This window comes from Neopelma chrysocephalum, unplaced genomic scaffold, assembly GCF_003984885.1.
Source record: "Neopelma chrysocephalum unplaced genomic scaffold, ASM398488v2 Primary Assembly neopelma1_79, whole genome shotgun sequence".
Taxonomy (NCBI): domain Eukaryota; kingdom Metazoa; phylum Chordata; class Aves; order Passeriformes; family Pipridae; genus Neopelma; species Neopelma chrysocephalum.
Window position 1 is genome coordinate 198,059 of NW_020897740.1, and position 23,237 is coordinate 221,295.

The 23,237-nt window shown below is 40.2% G+C and overlaps 1 protein-coding gene across 8 annotated transcripts in view; it reads left to right on the forward strand.

Moving 5' to 3' along the window:
* The window catches only part of SLC7A11 (solute carrier family 7 member 11), a 222,657-nt gene that overhangs the window by 145,633 nt on the left and 53,787 nt on the right, over positions 1-23,237 (forward strand). The window contains exons 1-5 of one of the 8 annotated variants that reach the window (XM_027690027.1): positions 3,231-3,251; positions 3,349-3,490; positions 3,589-3,686; positions 16,500-16,574; positions 19,193-19,319. In XM_027690027.1, coding sequence (XP_027545828.1) covers positions 16,529-16,574; positions 19,193-19,319 — 173 coding nt within the window. In that variant the 5' untranslated portion in view covers positions 3,231-3,251; positions 3,349-3,490; positions 3,589-3,686; positions 16,500-16,528. Of the gene's footprint in view, positions 1-3,230; positions 3,252-3,348; positions 3,491-3,588; positions 3,687-11,167; positions 11,264-11,730; positions 11,827-12,446; positions 12,709-15,485; positions 16,575-17,469; positions 17,562-19,192; positions 19,320-23,237 lie in introns of those variants that run through there. The other 7 variants (XM_027690021.1, XM_027690022.1, XM_027690025.1 and 4 more) reach the window with 7 other exon arrangements.

Below are 23,237 nucleotides of genomic sequence, written 5' to 3' on the forward strand. Positions count from 1 at the left end.
CACTGCCGATGGGTGTGGTTGTAATGGAAAAACCTTTTTGTATAGACAGTGTCCTCTCAAAAGAACCGGAATACCTCTCAGAAGTACACGAATTACAGTGGTCTAAAGAGCTGCTTTTGTACATTAGTAATCATCGCTCTTTACAAAGCTGGTTGCACCAATTTCAGTGAAGTAGTGGTGGTCTCACTCAGCTTCCCGTGTTATTGAGGAAGTCTTTGGTTCAGGTCCCTCAATAGAGCTGGACAAGAGAGCGTGTTGTACCGTGTGGCTTTGTTTTCCATAGCGCTGGGTCCAGCTGGGTTTTGAGAACTGACCAAGTCTTGTTGATGTGCTTACATCATAGGTGGGAAAGATGCTTTCCACATCGGCAAACAGCTGTGGATGGACACTGGCACTGGAGCAGCCACAGAAGCACGTGTATCCGGAGTGAGAAGGTGCCTGGGTGTGCCCATGTACAGAGCACTCTGAGGAATCTCTGTTGTGTTTGGTTGATTTATATTCTTAAATTAAAGACGTAATCTGTGCTTTAAAGGGTTTGCAGCCTCAAATTCTGTGTTCACTTTTGGGCCCCTTGCTACAAGAAAGACATTGAGGTGCTGGAGCGTGTCCAGAGAAGGGCAACGAAGATGGTGAAGGGCACGAGTCTGCTGAGGAGCAGCTGAGGGAGCTGGGATTGCTTAGTCTGGAGAAAAGGAGGCTGAGAGGGGAGACCTTATCGCTCTCTAGAACTAACCGAAAGGAGGCTGTAGCCTGATGGGAGTTGGTCTCTCCTCCCAGATAACAGGAGATAGGACAAGAGGCAAATGACTCAAGTTGCACCAGGGGAAGTTTATATTGGATATTAGGAAAAATTTCTTCATGGAAAGAGTTGTCAAGCATTGGAACAGGCTGCACGGGGTGTGGTTAAGTCACCATCCCTGGAAGTGTTCAGAAAGCATCCAGGTGTGGCACTTGGTGGCATGGTTTAGAGATGAAGATGGCAGTGCTGGGCTAACAGTTGGACTGGTGATCTTAGAGGTCTTTTCCAAGATAAATGATTTTATGATTCTTAATACTGCTGAAATATATGGGACTAGCTAGGGTATTTAAGCTAAGCATAGGAGTGGGACTTGTAATGTTAGCTGTGAATACAAGAAAGGGGATGTGGCAGGTGCTGAAAACAGAAGTTGCAGGATCCTCCTATGATCCACAGTCATTTGAAGGCTAATAATTCTTTTCCTCATTTTAAAAGCAGAGTGAAAAAAATCCCTTTTTTTGTTACTTACATGAGGGAGGTTTTGAGAAAATTACAAAAATTTTGCATTAGAGAACCTGACATAGTCTAAAAGAAGCCTCTTTTGCTGTTTATAATTCACTGATATGTAATGATTTTCATAGCAAACAGTGATGCCTCAAGCACAAGATTATGATGAAAGTTATGAGAAAAGCGATCAATATAAGCAAATTAGTTATTAATAATGAGTATACTGAACCCAACAGACAAAGGAGGATGGGCTGCTTTCTGTTTAAAACAAAATAAATTGCCTGATAGTCATGTAAAAACAGTGATCAGTGCCATCAGTGTCTCTGCAGCTACATGCTGAGATTAGTCAGTGATTATTTCATAGGATGAGATTTTGGAGTAATCACAGTTATATCACATAGACTCAGACATGCATTTCTTTCTGCACTGCTGTGCAGAAAGTAAATTTAGTGATTACTTCCCTTTTCTTCCAGACAGCTTGTGAAGTATGATAAATAAATTTATGGTGTTCCTGATTACTGCTGCCAGCTGGTAGAGTCACTTTTGCAGTGGAGGTGGTTTATATTTTCAGGTTCAGCATTTTCTTGATGGTTCATGACAGAGGTTGTCATGAAGCCAGCACATATTTCTTTTGAACAACTGGATGCAAGAAGCTGCTTATGGACCTTCGTCCCTTCCTCCTTCCAAGAGAACATGAAGCTGAATTTTTCTTCCTTTTTATTTGGTTTCCATCTCTTTTTCCCGTGTAGCCTGCATACCTGGATCTACATAGTAGATCTAGGTATTTCAATGTATAAACATTATTAGCTTCAAAATGAGGAGCTGCCAAATTTACTTTGATCCATAAAATCTGTTTGATTTCTTTTTGTTGTTTAATTTGCTCTTGGATATATATTGAAAAAGTTCATGGCTGATAATCTGCTGAATTGGTTCTTCTTTTATGTAGAAAACTCTACCTGAATAATGAGTTTAAGATCTCTGTGAGAACTGAATAGCATTCAAATAGTTAAGGCTTTAAACACAGCAAAAAAGTATCTTTTGAAGGATATTATGTGCTCATCAAGGTCTGAAGCATAGATAAGCTCTCTGGTGTAAGGTAATTGAATGAAGAATATATTAATTATAGGAAATGGAGAAAAATCCTACTTATTTTATTATGACATCCAAATTACCCCATTTTTCGAGCCATATCTGAGAGCAGAGTAGGCCCATATAAAGTTCACTTGCAGAAAGAAGAGCAAGAAAGGAAGATATTGCATCAAAGCATTATCTGTTGATTTACAAGTATAGTGAGATCAGTCTCTCACTGTACAAATGTACGACTTCCTCCTATCTGCAGCTCAGATTGGCTCAGCCAAACTTTATACTTTGAGAGAGTTTTACCAAAAAAAGCAAAATACTTCTTATTTGAGGCTTTTCTGGAGGAATTAGTTTGAAATATTTAAACACTACAAAGGTTTCTGACCTAAATGAACAGTGTAAGAGACCCAGGGGTCTCCTTTACCTTTGGCACGTTTTTTTCGCCTGAGAAAACTTAATGTAATAGATAAAATGTGCTATAATCGGTCTCTCAGAAGTCCCATTCAGAAATTTATCTTCCTCATCTTTACCTGACCGCTACTTCCTGAGGAATTTGAAGGGGAAATGTTGAAATGTTCATAGTTTAAGTGTGTACAGATGTCAAATTGCTTTGTGAATGATATTCAACAACGTTAAATGGGGGGAAAGCGTCCTATGATAGAAATTAGTGAAGATCAAGATGTGGGGGTTTTTTTCTCTTTCTTTTTTCATATATTTCCTTCAAGTGGTTGAAAAATACATCTAAGAAAACTTCCCTCTAAACTGAAAGGAAGCAATTTAAAGAACAGCAGAGCATGGAGTTTTAATATGAGTGGATGGTCTAAAATAAAAGAAATTTTAAGCAAAAATAAAGAAAATATCTTTTTTTTCATTTTTTCTCCAGAGTTGAAGTATGTCTCAAAAGATCTTATGCAAGTTCATGGTGGAGGTGTGTTCTGGCAATTAAAATAGTGGTAATTCAGATGCACTTTTTGTGTCAAAAACTCTTGGGACTGCAGCTGGAGCCAACTCTTTGTGTCCTGCAGGTGGATGGTGTTTGTTGCAGATCCAATTTGCCAGGCTGTGAAGAACTGCTATGATGGTGGCATTGAGCTGGTGCACAGCAGTTAATGAGGGAACCAGAAATTACTTCTTTGTTGTGAAAAGAGATGTTCCTAGAAGAGAAAGGTGAATAATACCAACTCGGCATTAACCTCGGACCTCTGGTCTCACTTTTTCCACCAGAAAATAAACCTTGCTATTTTTTTCTTTCTTTTAACTTTTAGTTGAGAGTGCACCAAGAGAACTTCAGGTTATCATGCAAAGGCCTCAACATGAAGAAGTATGAGACTAATTGATTAAACTACTCAAACCTGGAAAAATGGTGAGATCTGCTAGTTACAATGTTTGTTTCTCTGATTTTCTTGCCATACTCAGACAACCTACTGCGTGTGAATAATACTTCTAGAAGTGGGCCAAACTGTGATGCCATTAATGTTTTGGAAATGCAGATGAAGGTGAAAGCTGGCCAGCTGATGGAATGAAGCTGCACAGTGTCCAAAAGCAGCGGTGCTGCGTTCTGCCTTGACTAAGGTGTCACTTTGAAGGCTGCCTTTTAGTGTGATTTATCCAAATCCATTTGTATTTTATTTCTGTCTGCAGTGGCTTTGGATGCTAACCCAAAGGTGTTTTTAAGACTGAAGGGGTTTTGTTGATGTACAGACTGGGGATAGGAGAGAATGGAGAGATAAGCATGCCACAGCTGAATTGTGTAAATGAGCAGTTGAGACCCTGAGTTGTTCCAGTGGTTATGTGATTTAATACTCTCTGCATCGAGTGAGATTCACTTCACAGTCTGCATCCTCAGAGTCTGTTGTGCTAGATGCGTCTGTTAAATGGCTTTATGTGCTGTTCCAAAAGGGGGAAAATATATAGAATAGGAGGGGAAAAAAAATATTTTATTACAGGATAGAAAGAAGAGAGGATTAAAAAAATAGAAAGAAAAAACCTTGCATTTGTTAGTTGGCTGTTCACGCTAATCCTCTTTAACACACACGTGACTTCAGCTGGAAAACCTCTCGCATTTTTCAGTCTGTTGTGAAGCAGCGAGCTTAGTGACAGTCATAAGAACCTTTAAAAATCTCTAAGCAGTTTCTAGGCTTTCTCAGTGTCACTCTCTGACTCTCTAGGCTGGCAGACAGGCTCTGCTCAGAGACCTAGGACCAAATGATAAATACTAACCCTGCTTCTATATATTTCAAGTACTGTGACTACTGGTTCAAAATGACATGTCGGAAATGGATGTGTGGATTTTAATGCCATTTTTGAAAAGAGACTTGAACAGAATTTTTATTTTCAAAGTGGAATTTAATAATTTGTAGCATGTGCCATAAAAAACATACCCTGGAATTCCCTGATTTCAGCTGCTAAGGTACTTCAGGGGAGTTACTACAAGTCATGGAAGGACAAAGCAGACCATAACGATGAAAGCTTTCCCTCTTGACTGACCACAGAGATAACAAATAAAAGAAAAAAATGTAGTATCACAGAACTTTATGTCTCTTAAATTGTCAAAGTTGGAGTAGGTTCATACATCGTCATTTTGCAGTATTTATCCAAATTATTTTAGATGTCTTGATGAGCTGGATATATGCCCATATATGCCCAGAGCCACAGACATGGGCTTATTTCAGTTATTTTTTCTTTAACTCTGGGCTGACTGAGAACACTTTCATAAATAATTATGTCTGATATGGTCTAACAGCATGGACAAACTATATGACAAGGGTTTTAGACCTTAAAATGAAACTATTACCTTTTATAATTCAGAGGAAAGGACAAAAACCTAGAAAAGGAAGAAAATGATCAGGTTTGGTTTTTTTATTCCACCATTACTTTTTCAGTATTATCCAAGCATAAGAACTGAAGAAAACAGCTGCCTGCTTGAAATTATACTTTATGCTGAGCTCAATTGAAATTTATTTTTATCTCTTTGGTGGAATCATACTGTCTTTATTTTGCCTAAATTTTTAAAACAGTGATACTGATGAATTTTCATTTTGTATGATTCCTTTCATATTGTAAGAAATGAGATATGTAGCTGTCTGGAAACACGAAAAAAATAATTTAGCTCTTCACAGATGTCATCAAGTATGAGAACCTGGGTTTTGCTGTGTATAAATGCTTCAGTTAGATTAGTTGGGAGTAAGCATAGTAAACCTATAGAAATTGAATGGAGGGTAAAACATGGAAAATATATCTGAAAAGATCTAGTTTGTGAGGTGGTTTTGAGACAAGATGTCGTGAATTAAGAGGTTGTATTTTGTCATGCCAAGGTATTGTCTTAAATCACACTGATTAATTCATGCTGACAGACTCTTCTTGCTACTTGATTTCCAGGTCTTAGACAGTATTAATAAATTCAGTGGCAATTTTAAGACTGTGCTTTATAAATGTAAGTGTGTCATCTATAGTTTCATGCTCTGCTTCTTTATCAGCTCAAAAGGTCATACTTAAAATTCACATGTGCATATTAATTTAGGAGAAATTTCGCTTTTCCATGTAAAATGATGCAGTGGGAGTGATTAAAAAGCATCCTGGCAAATGAGACGTCATAAACAGAGGAAAAGCACTTTGGGAATGTGACCTTGAGAAGCCTGGGAACCTGGTCCACAAATCCTACTACCACTAAAATTCTGATGGCAGGTAGTAAAACTCAGTGCAAATGTTGAATTGTATTCAAAGTTGTTTTTTTTAAATGAAGTAACAGTAAAGCAGTGTATGATTGCACTGAGATAAACCTTCAACGAGGTGATATTTGGAAGATAAACCTTACGAAGGGACAATATATGAATGGAAGCAGCCAGGCAGGCTGGGGGAGTGGCCATCAATTTATGCACACAACTGCATTTTCAGCATAATTAGCTGTCTAATTGAGCATTATAATTTAACTGACACATTTAAACATGTAATTTATTTGAATGCACACTGCTTGTAATCTATTTATAATGTTTGCTCTTCAGGATGGCATCAGACTTAAGAAGATGATATTATCCTTCTGACAAATGGAAAAAGACCCAAAAGAAGTATATTGAGGAGCCCCAAATGCAAATAATTTCTGTAATTTCAAGTCAGAAGAGGAGCATGGAAACAGAAAAGTCATGCAGAGAAAGTTAAGTACTGAGCATGACTGTAAAGACATGACTTAATTTTAAATACAGTACAGAGATGTACTGCCCTTCATATTATCAGGTTATTGTGCAAATCTGACTGGTTCAGCTGGCAGCTGGGTAAGAAAGAGATTTTGGTCATTGAGAGGTTTTAAACTACACATCTGTCTTGTCCTGAGGAAAGAAGCATTCTTTTCTCAACATGATGGATATTGCTGTATAGATATGGCTGGCTCTTTTCATACCTGAACAGGAACAAGGGCATGTCATCCCTAGACTCTGTCAGTATAGAGAGAGAGTAGCCTGTCAGCTACTTGCAGAGAAAGAAGCCAAAGTCCCTTCATTCACGGTTGCACACTCCCTGGTGAGACAAAATTTCATTTTCTGGGTGATAGCTAAGCACCTAGATCTTCATTATCAAGAAAAAAAAAGCAAACTAGCACATAGTTGGTTTTGTTTTCAGATTTTTTTTTTATTTTTTTTTTTAAATTTCAGGCTTTATTTTCTGAACAGAATAGTTGTAGGTTTCCTTTTAACCCAGTAAACTTTTGTAGTTACACCTCTGTATATTTTATGGTGCTGAGCTTGAATCTGCTGCTTCAATTACAGAAACTGCCAATAAACATATGAAAATCCAGAACACAGAGGCTGAAGCATTCCTGCTTTTTAGCTTTGGAATTACTTCTGCATACTCTGACAATTTCCCCTTAAAAATGAAGCATAGTAGTACCTACAGTTATGGAATGCAAGACAACTAATGCAAAATTTTGCTGCCAAAATAGAGAAGAAAACAACTTTTTAAAACCTGACGTTGGCACAATTCTTGGCTTTTCTCCTCACCTTTCCCTCTGCTCTCTGCCCTCCTAAGTCAGTAACTACCAGAAAGGAAAAAGAGGAATTAAATGCAAGGCCATGCAAGAGGAAATAAAAATGTGTGAGTCTTTTACCCCCAGAAGAGTTCACTTATTAGGAGATCTGGAAGTTTATAGAGGTGGATTTTGCATATCTGGATAGACAAGGTAGAATAAGCTCAGAAGATAAAACCAAAACAGGGTATGTAAAAGGCTCTCTCAAATCCTGGAGACACCCATCTATCACTGTGTTGGTGCACAGGTTCCCAAACACATGATTGCTTGTGCATGCCATGCAGAAGACAAGAGGAAAGGGAACTCTTCCAGGAAAACTTCATTTACCCTGCATGGGGAGATGAGGGTAGTGTTAGGAAGATGGACTGTGACTCAGAGCATCGTTTCTCATTTCCAGTTCTCTGACTGACAGTTGTAGGGACATTGAATTTCTATTTTGTTGCCCAGTGTGTTCAGAATAGCTCTTGTCAGGAGAAGCAATATTAGAAATATGATGCGAAATACATTATAGAAAATAAAATTCTTTACTACTTTGACCTTTCAGTCCTTTACACTGTGTTTCATGGTTATATCCTCCATTCTGTGAAGATTAGCAAGGGTGGCCATACAAAGAGGGGAGTGCTTCAAAAAGCTCTCTACTCTGGTTATGGGATTTGTTGGAACTTTTGGGTTAGTGCCTCTTCTATTCTTCCTTGATGATAAAGCCTTTTCCACTTGGAAGGTGAGGACCAGTGGAAAGGGAGAATCAATGGAATTACTCCCTAATTACCTGTAATAGAGTAACGATATTTCTCATTCTTACTGTGCTTAGAGAAAAATGAGAATTCCTGCCTTCGTACTTCGAGTCGAGTTGACTCTGTGCTGGTGGGAATGAGATGCGGCATCCCCCAGAATAGGTTAAGGAATGGCACCAGTGCCAAAAGGCAACCTGGGAACTGCTGTTTCCTCACCAAGATTTCTGCTTGTCTCTGCACTACTTGGGCACACAAAGCTGGCTCAACTGACTGGTCATGTCCTCCTCCAAAGCGTAAAACTGGCCCAAGGGGCAGGCAGGACGGGAAAGGCTCTGAATTAAGCTGCTTGGCTTGGTGTAGGCTTAGTTGAGCTATGTGGGATAATGATGGGGATCTGGGTCAAAGAGCGAATTCTGCATTATTCCTGAAGATTCACTGAGACCTGAGCATTCATTGCCCCCTGGAAAGGGGTACGGAAAAATATGGAAAAGTAAGAAGAAATTTGGAATTACTTCTACTTTAGTTCAGGCTTTAGAGTGTGTGCTTTAGGTGGGAGAAAAGGTAAGAATTAAAGATCAAAAACTAAAATAAAGCAAGAATTAATGGCAAGATATTCTTTATGTACCAGATTCATTGCTGTCATGTCTGAGGAGATGCCTTTAAATCTATGTTTGTTTTCAGAAAGCTGAATTGGGCTATTTTCCCTAGTTTCTCTGAAAGGGTTTTATAAACTGAAATTGTTAGTAAAAAGTATACTCGGATGATTAGCATGATCTCTCTGCTTAGCCTATTCTCCTGTCCAAGTAAATATTTATTTTTTTTCTTTAATTAGGAATAAATAAAACCCTACATTGGGTAACCTGAAGAGAAATTGATACAGGAGCAGCTCAGTTTCCCCTGATTTAAATTTCTGTGGTACTTTGACCTATTCTCCAGTAAGTGTTCACATGATTTACAGTGCAGCATCTTTCTGTACTCCCTCTCTTCAAGCCTTCTGTATGCCACAGGAGTACCTGTTACAGGGAGGAATTGTGCTACTTGGAAATGACCCCAGTTAACTTCATGTGCTGTTTTGACTCAAGAGGAGTGGGAGTCTTTTGTTCTGTTGAATCCCTCTCTGCCACCATCCCTGTGAGGGGTCAGTGAGGGGCCTGGACCCCCTGGAAAAGTGTGAGCAATACTGATTATATCCATTTATTTTAAAGCAAGAGCCCTCAAAGTGTGTAATTTTAGGGTCTTCTCAACTCTCTTCTTTGAAGTGCAAGGAAAGTACTAACAAAGAAGAATAAAACTGAGGTTAGTGTCGGTTTTGTTGTAAAAGAGTCTTTGGTAAGAGTAGAGGCATTGGGTAGAAAAGCTTTCTGTCTTAATCTTTGGACTAGATTAAATGTGAGAGGGATGGAAAAGTGCTGGAATTGGTGCATTATGCACAGAGGAGTTGAGCTGTTGGCTTTTTTTAAGCTTATATGTGAAGAATGGGTTAGAAATGTACTTATAAATTCATGTCACTACTTCTTGTTGTCCTGGAGACTGGCCTTCTGAGACTCTGGGTAAACTGGACCAACTCACTGGGGAGGGGAAGGAGGGCAGATATCTGACATGGTAGTTGTTTTGCACAACATTTTAAAGTCCAGAGTAGACAAGTCAGAAATACCCTCATCAAGACTACACACAGTGTGCATCTGCTGTACATTGTCTTCAAAATCTTCTTGCTGAATGTCACAAAACATGGTAAAATTGCTATGCTTGAATAGACAGTGCCTCTGAAGAACAGATTGTGAACGTGGAAAGCAGGACCCTCACTTTCAAAGAAGAAGCAGAGGCTGACCTCAGCACTAAGATGCTCCTCTCTATTGAAATGTGAGAATAATATATGAGGCTGCACTAGTACAAACTGCTGAAGCACCTTGGCGGTGCTCCAAGCAAGTGCTTTTTCTGATGGAGTTCTTAATACTTCAAGAAGACATAGTATGGGCATTTAGATGCCAATAAAATGATTCCCTGTAGGATCCATAGGCTTCATTTCAGTGCTAAATTACGATGGCAGTGTGAATGATTGACTGCCAATCATTTCTGTGCCCACATGTGCTTTTGCTTATCTGCAGTTTAAATCCCTTTTTGTGGTAAACTCTGTCACTGCTTCAACCCTTAATTGAGATGCTTCTGTCCATCTTTATCGATGAAGATGTTGTGCCATTGCTCCTGATGCTAAAGAAGCCCTGACCTGATGCTGAAGAAGGAGCTTATTGACTGGAGCCTGACCTTATTGCATTTGTGACCTGCACAAGGCCCCAGCCAAGACTTGTTTGGTTTCCAGACATAAAAACCCCCTACATTAAATGAACAAAAAGAGAATTCCATAGGTGCAACTATTGCTGCATATGGCAATTGTGAGAGGAATGAGAACTAAATGGGACCTAAAAGTCCCATTACAATTATTCTTGGGTAAGAGTGTAGTTTTCCATTTAGGGAAAATCAAATAACTTCGCATATATGCTCCATCTAATCTAAGTTATATGCAACAGAAGGGGAATGAGCTTGCTTAATATGATGGGAAAGACAGGTGACCTTCTGTTAAGGGTGGGAGTAAGGAACTGCAGTTCAGATCCAAGGGATCTGAAAGATTTCCCCATTGAGTGCTCAGTAAATTAAAACTTTGCTTAAATTCTTGAACTCCCTTCCCCAGAATTTTGCATGCGTTATTTTTGTGACAGAATTCAGTGGCTGGATCTGCCTGCCACACCAGTGAATTGGGATAAGGTAACCCTTTTAAAAAAAGAATGGTTTGTTTTATAGTGAAAAAAACATGACTCCCAGAAAGTTCAGCACTTGGATAAATAGAAGAGTAATTGAAATGGATAGATGATACTGTATAAATTGTATGAAAAATACAATAAGAGTGAATAAGAAGTGGTTAAAGAGCCAAGTTTAAATCTGATAATCTAGGTAGCTGTGGTATGTTTTCTTCACACTATAAGCTTTTTATCTAGTGTGAAGAATTCTCATATGAAAAATGGGGAAATGGTGTAGAAAGCATGCTCAATGCTAATTCTGTCTCTGTCTTGATTTTTTCCAAAGACAATTTTTTTCTGAAGCGCCAATTAATTCTGTTCGCATGCCCAGCCTAGTCTGAGTCAGCTCAAGTAAAATCCTGACTCCCTGAAGCTGCCAGCAATCTTACCATCATGCCAGGTATTCAGCACATGCAGTTTTGGTGGAAATTTACTCTGAGGTCTTGATTTCTTGAGTGTCATGAGGTATCTCAGTGTTTTCATCCAAAAGCTGAGGAACAATAACATAGGGACTCTGAAAATTGTTGTCTTATTCTGCTGATGAGAAATGCAAACACAGAAAATTCAAGAATAATATTTATGTACAGCACTGCTTAGGTTATGATTACATATGCCCTGAATATGAAAAATGAGGTGGTATAAAACACACTCATGTTTTCACACACACAGGCCCTCAGTAAGAATTGGCTTTCTCTCACGAGTTTTCTTGCTTCGTACCAGGTACTAATGATTCCTGTCTGCTTAAAAAAGATCCATTAAACTGTCAAACCATCAGGCAAAATCATCATGTCTTTTGAAATAGAGCTTTAATAGTGAGAAAAATAGGAAGGATTTCTGAAATCCCTTTTTTTTTCTTTTCTATTCCAGCTGAAAATTGACTGGCAGGTATCAGCAAATTGGAGACAGGGAAACTTTCAGAAGTATTTGCCTTCTAGACTGCTATTGTTGTCTGCAGTCTTCGTGGTACCAGATTTCTATTTGCTTCCTGCATTTTATTGGAAGCTTTTGACTGAAAATATAAGAAATAATATTTGAATTGCTTTTGGATTTCTTATAGTGGTTTTATCTTATTTTTTAAGCCTGTGAGCTGGATGTGTATTTCATTCCTTCTCAGTTTTTGTTTTGCTGCTAAATATCATCTTTGTATTCAGCACAAAGTGGAATGCAAAATAATTAGGCGAGTAATTTGTAAGTCTCCGACTACAAAATAACACTCCCCCTAACATTCTCAGTAATTCCATTTTTAACTAAAGCTTTGACCTGTAGTAGAGATAATAACAAATTGTTTCAATCTTCTCAGAGTTCTGTTTGCATTATAACTTAAAAAACCCATCCCAATCTGCTGAGATTTTTGTTACTTCATGATGATTTATTCTCACTTAATTCCCAATGACACCTTAGTTCTTAAATGCTTACAGATTATTTTTTCCCCATAACACTAGTTAAACTCCTCCTCAGCACTACAAAGGGAGCAAAAATCCCCAGTCAAAACTTTTTGATGCTAGATTATCTACATGAAACAAATACTTTTAGGTATTTTGCCATCCTTTGACATTTGAAACCAGACTCCCGCCTTCCTACAGGGCTGCTTTCTGAGGCCCACAAACAACTCGGCATTATACAGAGAAGACTCAGATCAGTTTTCTAAACAACATTTTTCATGCCACACCACCCACATAAAAGAGTTTGGGGCTTTCCTCGCCTCTTCAGTCTTGCTGTACTTCCTCTTTTATTCCCGTGTCTCCAGTCAGCGTGGCAATGTGTGGCCTGGAGGCCTGACTTGTGACTCCTTGGATTTGTTGGATGCAATAAGCTGATATACAAATGCCTGGAAGGATTGTCAAGGTATGCTCTCTACACCTAGAAATTGCGGTTTTTGTGGGCTTGAGAAGTAGGAACTCAAGTTCAGGCTTGAATTTTAGGTCCTTCACTTCACGGCGTTTCTTGTAGCATGAGCATAAAGGGGAATGCTCTGTGTGTGTGTGTGTGTGTGTGTGTGTGTTCTTAGCATTTCCCAGGGAAAATATCAAAACTAGCTTCTTTTGAAAGATAGAGCTGTGTCCAGGTATCGGCACAAGCTCTACTAGTGTGGTAAATGCGTGTGACTCTGTGTCAGGACTGTTGGGTCTGTGAAACACTGTAGTACCATTATTCTGTGTGATGCTCGAGCATTGAGTAGTGAGGTACAGCTGACAGAAAGGTTGTTCACACCGTGACAGATCCTGTTCACCAGAGCCCACCCATGGCAGCAGGCAACCACCTTTCTGCTGGTGGTTTAGGTCTTTGCTGGGTATAGGTGTAGGAGGATTTATATGAATTGGGAAAAAAAAAAACAACTGTAAAAGGCTGTGCACAATGGCAGCTGCTATTAGAGGCTGAAGGTTTATTTTCACAGTATCATTTTTAGAAACATTGCTTCAAATAATTTCAATCTAGAGAAAACTGCACCTTACACCTTTTTGTTCTGTTTATGGAGAATGGGGCTGTTCTGGGTGTTGGACAGGTTAAGCCCTGTGTTTTCAGAAGAGCTCTGAAAAGACACTGAGCCTTATCTCTTGTGTTTGCATAGTGGTTCTCCCTCTGAATAATTCAAATAAAAGTGATGGTGGGCTACAAATAATCAGAAGAGATTTTGTGAGTATACTGTGTAATGGGGGCAGCAGACAGTTATGAGCCTCTTCCAGCTTTATGCCCTCCTTAGGACTGGGCTCAGGTGATGGAAAATTCTCATGAAATTTCCAGAATATAACAAATAATCCCCCAACACCAAATAAACAATCCCTACCCTGGATGGAACCGATAATTGGAAGTAAAGCTGGAACTCCAAGGAGAAAAACTGCTCCTATTTTTCTTATTTTTAGTGGGTAGCATTGAGAAGCAGTGTGCACAACAGTACTCACGGGGGAGGCTACAAATAGCAAGGTCAATGAGTGAGCTGCCAGTAGTTAGGAAAAAGAGTCTTCTGCATCCAGCCTTCCTCAGGTCCCACCTTATAAATTTCTCTGGGAATTTCATGTGGTCCAAAGCTTTGCATGCATGCCATCCTGATACCACAGAAGGAGCAAGCACCCTTTTACCTGCGTGGGAGAGCGTTAATTGCTATGTCCAAAGGGCAAACATGTATTCTTCTGGCTAGTGATCAAATGATACTTGAAAGCCATTATACTGCCCAGCATTTGTACTGGATGGCTCTTGCAGCCAGCTGGATTGCTGGGAGCTGCCTCAGGATTGTCTGGTTATTGAGCTTTTAGTTTGATCTTGGAACCATCTTCCATGTAAATAAAGGATAAACACTAGTTAGAAATGATTACCTTAAAGTATTAGATGTTTGAAGATGTCATGTGTTTCTTCATTAAAGAGCCTTTGAAAATTAAAGGTCATCAGCCCAGTCCAGGTCTGTAGTTAATGCTTTTTGCTGGTTTGATTTGATGTAGTTGCCTAATCTTGTTGGGGGGCAGTGTGTGAAATGTGCATCAGGGGAAAACAACTTGCCGTAGCATGCCACCTGGTCCTGGCTTTGCATGTAACTACTTCCTCGAAAACTGGCTGTGAGAGGATCCTGCCTGCCGTCGGTCTGTGCAGTCACCAATGGCACATACTGGAGGGGCAGTCACTTCCCAAAAAGGTTGGGCACTCAGTGCAGTGACAACAGGAGTGTGGGCTGTACAGGGAAGTGGTGGATCAGCTGCTGAGCATATCAGTAGATGAGGGAGAAGTGGCTATGTTCAGAAAACAGGCAAGCGCTACTTGACTGCCATGCAGTCAAAATCTACAACCACTTTGCTTTTTACCTGTGTGCATTTAAACCAGATAAGCTTTTTTTTTTATGCCTTCTTTTATCTCAGTGCCAACTATTACAGGTGAGTTATAACTGAAAATACGAGGCTTTAAAAACACTGAAGTTTTACAGCTGCAGCGTGTTGATAGTCCTGGATTTCCTCTTTCTCACATGAATTTGAAAGCACAGTTGTGCTCTGAGCTCACTGCCTGCTTTTTGAATGATAAAATGGTTTAACTTATCTTATTTTCCCTGTCAAACCTAGGTACTAATTAAGCAATACCTGTAAGAGCAGTAACTGCAGCAGTAATTTCTCACTTCACTGATCTAATCTGAAGCCATGAGCAGCTACAATAGCTATGCCACGAAGGATTTTTCCCCTTTGACATATATTGCACAGGCTGTCCCTCGATTAGGTCACAAGTGTTTGAAGGCTGTAGATTTTTGCTTTATTTTGGGGAAATGCACCTCTTTTTAACAGTTTAATTGCTCAGGTTTGAATTTGAATGATCAGGTCGTGAAACAAATGCACGTATGCATCTGATTACCTGTTTATGGGCTCAGGGAAGCTCTGCGATAACAAAAAAAATCCCATGCTGATTCCTGAGCTGCTGGAGATCCCGTGCTCTAGGGTGTTGCCCTCCTCCTGCCGGATCACACGCTCGAGTCGGCCGTAAACTTTAATAGTATTTTTTTAAGGAGAAGTGGTGTTGCGGTGTTGCTTACCGACATCCTGGAAACAAGCTGCGCATATGAAAATCGCTATTCTGTGGAAGTAACCCCTGGCTGTTCTTTAGGCTGATTGGGGGGTGTTGCTAAGCAACTCGGGGTAACACGGGGGCTGTACGTATCCTTTAGGTAGGTCCTGGTCCCTACACAGATTTCCGAATAAGTAACATAGACGTGGGGAGTGACTGATCAAGAGCAACACAAGAAGTTCAGCCCCTGCAAACTTAACTTTTTTGTTAAGAGTTTTTCGAGAATGAAATTGGATTAGACCCAGAGATGACGTATCCTGTTTGATTTCTTTTCCCCTTGCGCTCTGACGAGCTTTGTGTTTAGGCAGGCTTTTGTTTCTGGCTCTGAGTTGCTTTAAAAAAAAAAATTGGGAGTGTGTCTCGGGGTGTCGAGGGTGATGTGCTTAGCTTGATTGGCTAGGTTTGGCTCGGTCTGCTTGCGAGTCCTTTGTTCTTCCCACCACCCTCAGGTCAGTTGTGCAACATGCCCCTACGGTTTAAGAAGGAAAAAAAAAGGAGGGGGGGGCTGGAAAAAAGTGAAATGCTGAGTAATGCCAGAGTTCTCTCAAATGGCTGATGCAAACCTGGAGAATTTGCATCATCATTCAGCTGGAGTAACTTGGTATGACAAGAGCTTAAATACAAGTCCACGCGGAAGCTGAGCTGGTTTCCAATGATAGGGCAGTACCAGCTCGCAGTGTGAAAGCGCAGGTGTTCCTGAGCCAGGCTCGGATCGCAGGAAGGGCTCACGTACTCTTTAGGAGCTTGTTACCTGTGCGTAGGAGCAGCTGGAAAGATAAGAGAGGACAGAGGAAGAGACAAAGTAGTTGGCTACACAGAGAGGGGAAAAAAAGCCTTGAGTTCCTGCTGAAAACTTTTCTGCCTGTGCTTGCCGTCAGTGTGCTGGTGGCACTGTAGCATGCCTAGGAAAGCTGCTGTGCCCACGGTCTCTAATGGAAGCTACTTGCAGGGGCAAGCTAATGGCAGGTTGTCCTCTGTGGACAGCGGACAGCCAGCCCTGGAGGGAAAAGTTGTGCTGAAGAAGAAAGTGACGCTTTTGAGGGGGATATCCATCATAATTGGCACTATCATTGGAGCTGGCATCTTCATCTCTCCCAAAGGCATCCTGAAGAACACAGGCAGCGTGGGCATGTCCTTGACTGTCTGGACAGCATGTGGTATCCTCTCACTTTTTGGTAAGTCCCTGAAAAGTTTCTAATTGGTCCGGAGGGGCGGCCGGTGGATTATCGTGATTATTTGTCTGAATTTACTATTGGATAGCAAGTCACAGAGCAGAGCTTGAGGACCAATGGGGCTACAGAAGGTTTGTGGAGGGTGCAAAGATCTGCAACCCCTGGCCACCTCACCCCCAGCACCCGGCTGGTGAAAGTTGGAAGTGTAAATTATTGTTTCTTATGGGTCCCTAAAGGAATGGGAAAAGCAAATGTTCATTTTATTCCATAAAATGTGCTGTATGTATAATATTTTTCTCCTGTCTGTAAGAGGTAGTTTATGTTTTACTTGTAAGGCCCCCGGCAGCTGGAGATACGGGTCATGTGTCTTGAACACCACTGAAATGTTTAGACAGCTTGACTTAGTTCCCTAGAGGCTAGAGCAAGGTCTGAGAGGAATAATTCCCACTGTATGTAAGCTGTATTGGCATGAAAGGAAGCAAAACAATAACACTAATAACCCCTCTCCCCATCGCTTTACTTTATTCCTCACTCATGATGTTGCTTTCAAAGACTGGGCTACCAAAAACAGTGTGGTGGAAGCAAATTTGTCATGGGAGTTTTATTGCTGGCCTGCTTATCGTGAGAGTTTTTACTAATTCTGTGTATTCTTGAAGAGTGTTAAATTCTGAAGAAGTCCAGTTTAGTTGTTCAGTACACAGAACTCCCATTCAGAGTGGAAAACCCCACCCCGGCCTCTGCGGGACAGAGGGTTCATTGACCTATTTAATGAGTTAATCTCAAAGAAGCTGAAGAGCTAACATGAATATTGGCTTTATTTAAAACAGAAATGACCTGTTTAGTAGCAGGAGGTAAAGAGGACAAATGAGGACTAACATGTGTCTGCTTAATAGGTGGAACAGGGAAATGCCACCTTGTGTAAGTTGGCTCTGAGTTTTAGGGAAACACAGATGGTTTACAGGCTGAGCCCACCCAGGCCAAACAGACAGTGTGAGTGAGTTAAATGTGTCAAATGTTAAATGTGTTGGTACGATGTGCAGTATAATCTGTTGTACAAACATGGAAGTCCTGCCTGTAATCAAAATTCCCCTATCAAGAAAAACCTCAGAATCAATTTGAAACCCTGTCAGAAGACCTTGGTCTTTTGATTTAGTCAACACAGAGTTTGCTTAAGCACTGCATTTTTGGCTTTAACTGTAGTAGTAGTGATTTTCTGGCTGTGAAGTAAAGTCTGTACAAAAAAAAAAAAAGATAAAAGAAAATCTCTTTGATCAGACAGAATTTGTAGCTCATTTTCTAGACCTCTAGATATGAAGAATGTAATTTGGCCCAACAAAAGATACTATCTCTTTCTCAGAGTGGATCTCTTACAATTTGTTTTTTTGGCGTCTTTTTGTTTTTGTTTGTTTTTTTTTTTCCCCCATGGTTGTTTTTAATTCCTCCATGACTCAATTATAGTTAAATCACACGTTAAGGTCACTTAAGGTCTTGCTGAGGCTGTGTGTATAAACAGGTATTGAAACAACTTAACTTCATCCTGAACTTCCACAGAGGAGCCTGGCAAAAGAAAACCCAGCAATAGCTTTTTTTAATGTGGCTGTAGGGATTCCTTTAAGTACACTTTCAGGTAAGCTAAAGAATAGATAAAAGCTACCACGTTTTTGCAAAGCCCCAAAGCAAATGAACAAGGATGGAATTTGTCATAATGTGGTTCAGCTTTAATGGGCTTGTACGTGTGATGTGGTTTTGATAAAAACTCTAGTTTTTATCTGAAAGTGTTGTGGCATGAAAGCATGCAAGGAACAGAGCTGAAATGAGTTTGTATATGTTGCTGAGCTTAACTCGGTGTTGTGCAGTGCTTACAAACTTTATTACTGTTTTCATCTGGCTTCTCAGACTCTTCTGAAAGGGGTACCTATGTTTATCAGCTTTGGTACACTTCTCTGCTGATGCAGCCCACCCGTGGAGCTGAGAATCCCCTGGCTTGGTGACTGAATGGTGGGTCCTGCGCTTTCACTGCATTCGTAGCGCACAAAGCCACTCCACCAGTGTTGAAAAGCCAGGGCTAAGCTATCCCCTGAATTTTGTATATAATATATAAGGAGTACTCTTGAGGAAAATTCTTAATTTGCAGTTCCCGTTTCCGAATTTTTACCAGTTGGTTGCTTTTGCCCGTGACTGAGGAGAGGTAATACAGTCTTCAGGGTTTTCTTCAGAGGTTGAACCAGGCATCTCTAAAGCTGAAAGGAGCTGAGCAACCTTTGACAACAAGCAAATGTGTCAGAAAACTTTCACTTAGTGGTGGAGTCTGGCTGTCTGGGAAGTAGGGTAGCTGGTGTGACACCCTGCTTTGTTGTCCCTCTTCACAAGATGAAGATGAGTAACAAGGCTTGATAGTAAATAGGTTGTCCAGTGGCTTTACAAATAAATGTAACTTTATACACGTACAGTTTGGTTAACTGCATGTCTAGCTGAATGAATTGACACTTACAAAATTGATTGGAAAAAATAAATCTATAAAAAGTAGGTATGATATCATGGCAGCTCTGTTGTTTAGCCTATAAATGTTTTGAAAGGTGTTTCTGGATGCCTCTTGTGATACCACAGTTTAATTCTCACAGGTGCCCTCTGCTATGCTGAACTAGGAACATGCATTAAGAAATCTGGTGGTCACTACACCTATATCCTGGAGGCCTTTGGTCCATTACCTGCTTTCGTGAGAGTCTGGGTTGAACTACTCATTATTCGGTAAGCATAATGTGACTTTTCTGTTTCTTTTCTGATGGCAAAATGCTTTTCAGTTATAAAGAAAAATGTCCAATACATGATGGGCAAAACAAATAAAATATATCTTGATCAATTAACTGTGTTCTTTTAGTATAATTGCTTCAGAGAGTTTAAAAATGTTATTTTCCTTGTCAGTATTGAAGCATTCAAGACGTGTTTGAGGGAAATAAAAGATTCTAAGAAAACTTTCTGCCACACAAATTAAACTACTTGCTTTAATTTTGCTAAGCTTACTGTATCCATTAATGTCACTAATAAAACCAGTACCTAGATATAGTACAGTGGAAGAGGGAAATCAACTTTAAATTTTCTCAGTCTTGGCAGTAGCTTTTAGAGCAGTTGCTGTTTTCTGTGGACAGAGGAATAACTCCTGGTGAAGCTATTGCCCAGTAGTGTTCAGAGTCAGGAGCACCATGTGTGCATTATATGTCAGCCTGGGTCCCCATTTTTTTGCTTTTGTGGGGTGTTGGAGAACTTAATGCTTATTGTGAAAAGCACTAGCTGCCCAAATAAAGCAACATTAAGTTTTCACGTATCTAAAATGTCCAAAGTGTTGTTTTGGTTTGTAAGCCTTTGACGTTGTATAAATGAACTACAATAGAATGATGCTAGATCATATTAAATAAACTTTCATAATGTAAATGCATCTTTGTATCAAACTCACATGTGGCCCTTTGAATTTTTCTTTTTATTTTTACAGTATTGGTGACGTTGGAGAGCTTGATACATGTAGAACGGGGCAATTCATTATGCATAAGTGACTTTGGGAATGCTCCATCCCCACCTCAGGCTGGTTAGCACTCCTTTCCCCTCTCTTCCGCAATCAGCAGATTAGTCACAAAAGCACAAGCCTCATTTCGGATCACAACTATGTTTACATAACATTGACAAGTTCTAACGTAGACTATTGAGTTTAAAAGTGCTGACAGTGCTGAGTCATTATGAATACATAAATCCTTATGTTGTTTCCGGAGGAAATAATTTTGTGTGTCAGATGGTCCCTCACATCCTCCCCACCCACACATAACCTTTGAATTAACTGCATAATTTCCGTCAAACGTGATGAAAGGGCAGATGTCTCAACTGTATTAACCTTCTGCCAAAAATGAAAATCAGGCAGAGGAATGAGACCTATGTTTTCACGTCACAGAATCAACAAAAGTGTTACAAACCCCCTCTTAACCTGCACCTTGTTAGGCAGAGGGACCTTATTAACCCAGGCACAAACACCCACAAGAAACCAGGCTTCATAAATTCTTCTCCTCACAAAATAATTATGTTTTTACATATGACAGTGTCCCAGGAATGTAGTGAAAATACTCTTAGTCATCATGATCTGCCCCACACCCAGAAAATAATCATCTTGCATGGGAACGAACATCAGTGAACTCTTTAATCAGCCAGAGAGGCAGCAAGGGAGGTGTGCGTGTTATAACTTGTGATGATCAGAGCAGCACTGCTGAACCTCTATGTAGAGTTTTATATCTGACTCCTGCATCAGGAAACTAATTGGCTGCCGCTTTCAAAGAAGTTGAGACCAGATGTGTGTCTGTATTTGTTTTTGGCAGATGAAGTTGCGCAGACACTTCTCAGCTAAGCTGTTTTTTCCTCTGAAAGATTGCAGGATTATCACACTCACAGGCTGGTGGAGCGGTTGCAATCAAAGTAAACATTTCCTACATATATCTCTGCAGGTACTACTTTGCCGTGTAGGACACACTTAAACTCTGCCCACATACTGATTAAACTGTGCCAGCATCACCGGCTGTTTAGTTATGCCTTGCACTGCGATGCTCCTCATCCAGTGCAAGCATGAACTTTTTTCTCCCCAAAAGTCAGGTTGCGAGTATTTTATAAATATACATACCTTTAAAAAAACCCCAAACAACCAGCTTTCAAACAAGTGAAGATGGCCGTGTGACTGCATTGTCTGTAGTCTGTGGTGGTTGCTAAATGCAGGCTGGGTAAAAGTGCGCTGCCAGGTGCCTGACTCACCTGTGGTATTTGTTGGGCTGCTGACCTGCTCCTCCCCTGGTGAAAGCTGCTCATGTGCTTTCTATCTGCTGCAGAACACAGAGCTGTTGAGGGCTGCCAGCCTGCCTGTAGGATTGTAGTCAGAAGGAAAAGCACAGAATCATTGAGGTTGAAAAAGACTCCGTTAACTCAGCACCGCTGAATCCACCACAAGGCTCTGTCCCTAAACACCCCACCTGCACATTTTTTGAACACTGCTCCATTCTTAGAACTTCCACATCCACTGATTGACTGCACTGCCAGCACCATCTCCTCACAGACATGGGAATGCCAGAGACACAGCTATTTATTAGAGGTGTAATTTAGGAGCTATGATTTTAGAAGCAGAGTGGTGCAGATAGCAGTGACTGCTTTTTTAAAAAGGCTTTTCCTTAAAATGGGAGGGGAAAATCCAAGTTCTGGGAAAAGGAGCTGAGACTGAGGAAAAAAGTCTGTGACATCTCCAAAGATGTGGTCTTTCATCTGATCTAGGGCACTTCAAACTACTTCTGGCAGGCTGCAGTATTTAAAAACTGGAGGCCTGGTGATTTTCTTATGTGAGTTAGAAATATTGCACTGAGGTAAAGTCCGTAAATGTCTGTAAAAATCTAGGCAAAATTTGCAAAGCCATTTGCTGGCCAGTGGGAGGAACATCCTCGTGCACGGGAGATGCACATGCATTAGCCCTTGCTCATCCATGCAGAAACTTTCTGAGGAAGATACTTCTGCTATTTGCTGCTCTGCAGCTTGGTCCAGCATAGTGTTTGACTTCTGGGTTGAGTGATAACATGAAGAAAGTGGGTTTTGTTTCCAGGGTGAAACTCCATTGTGGAAAATTCCTTTGTTCAGTGGAGAATAACAACTTCTCTGCAGAGTTTTTACCCTGCTGCATAGCATTTTTATCAAAGTGAGGTGTTATTTTATTAAATGTCGTATATTTTTTCACAAGAAATTTGCATGGACTTTGGTTTAACTCAGAAATCCTTTGAGACAGAATCATATGCCCTTTTGTCCTTACAGTGTGTGAGGTGTGTGATAAAGCACAGATGCCACCAGCTGTCCTAAGAAGGGTGAGAGTGTCCTCCCAAATGGAACGTGAACAGACCACTGGAACTGTAATATGCAGACAGTGTCTGATTCAAGGCTAATTTGCTATTAATGCGTGTCAGTGCTAAGGCTTCTGGCAAACAATTAGCTTGTCTCAAGGAGAAAGGCTATATGAATATTATGACCATTTCAAATTTGTAAATCCAACAACTGCTTGCTTTTCTTGACATTTCTTGATTTTATGGTAGATGCTTTCTGTGCTCCGTGGATTTTTGCTGTCACTTGCAGTGCTAGGAAGTTGTTAGTCAATAAAAGGAAAAAAATCTGTTTGTGTTTTAGGAAATCCCATTTGAATTTATTTTTTCATTGTCTCAGAATTTCATAACAAACTTGGGTAGATTTTTAGTGTTTCTTTCAGTAAACCAGAATTCTTGGCTTGATTGAAACTAATTTCCTTGTGTCTCTGAGGGGTGAGATACACCTGGCCACTAAAATTCAAACTGACTTTTATTCAGGGTTTTGCCCATGTAAGCCAATTCTGGCTATGTTCACTTCAAGCAAGTGAATAAAGATTTTTGTTGATACTTTTCCATTCTGATTATGTCTGCTTTGCAGCATGGATGTAAGAAGTTGTAAGAGGTGTTGCTGTCAAGATCAGACCCACTGAGCAATGCTACATTCAGAAACCACGGGACATGTCAGCACAGTTACCACCAGGCACCAAAATTAAGGTCCACACTTCGGTGATAGTGAAGTTACAGCATGACCCATAAGAATAACATCTGTGTACTATTGCAGATTAATTTTGTGACTTTGTTG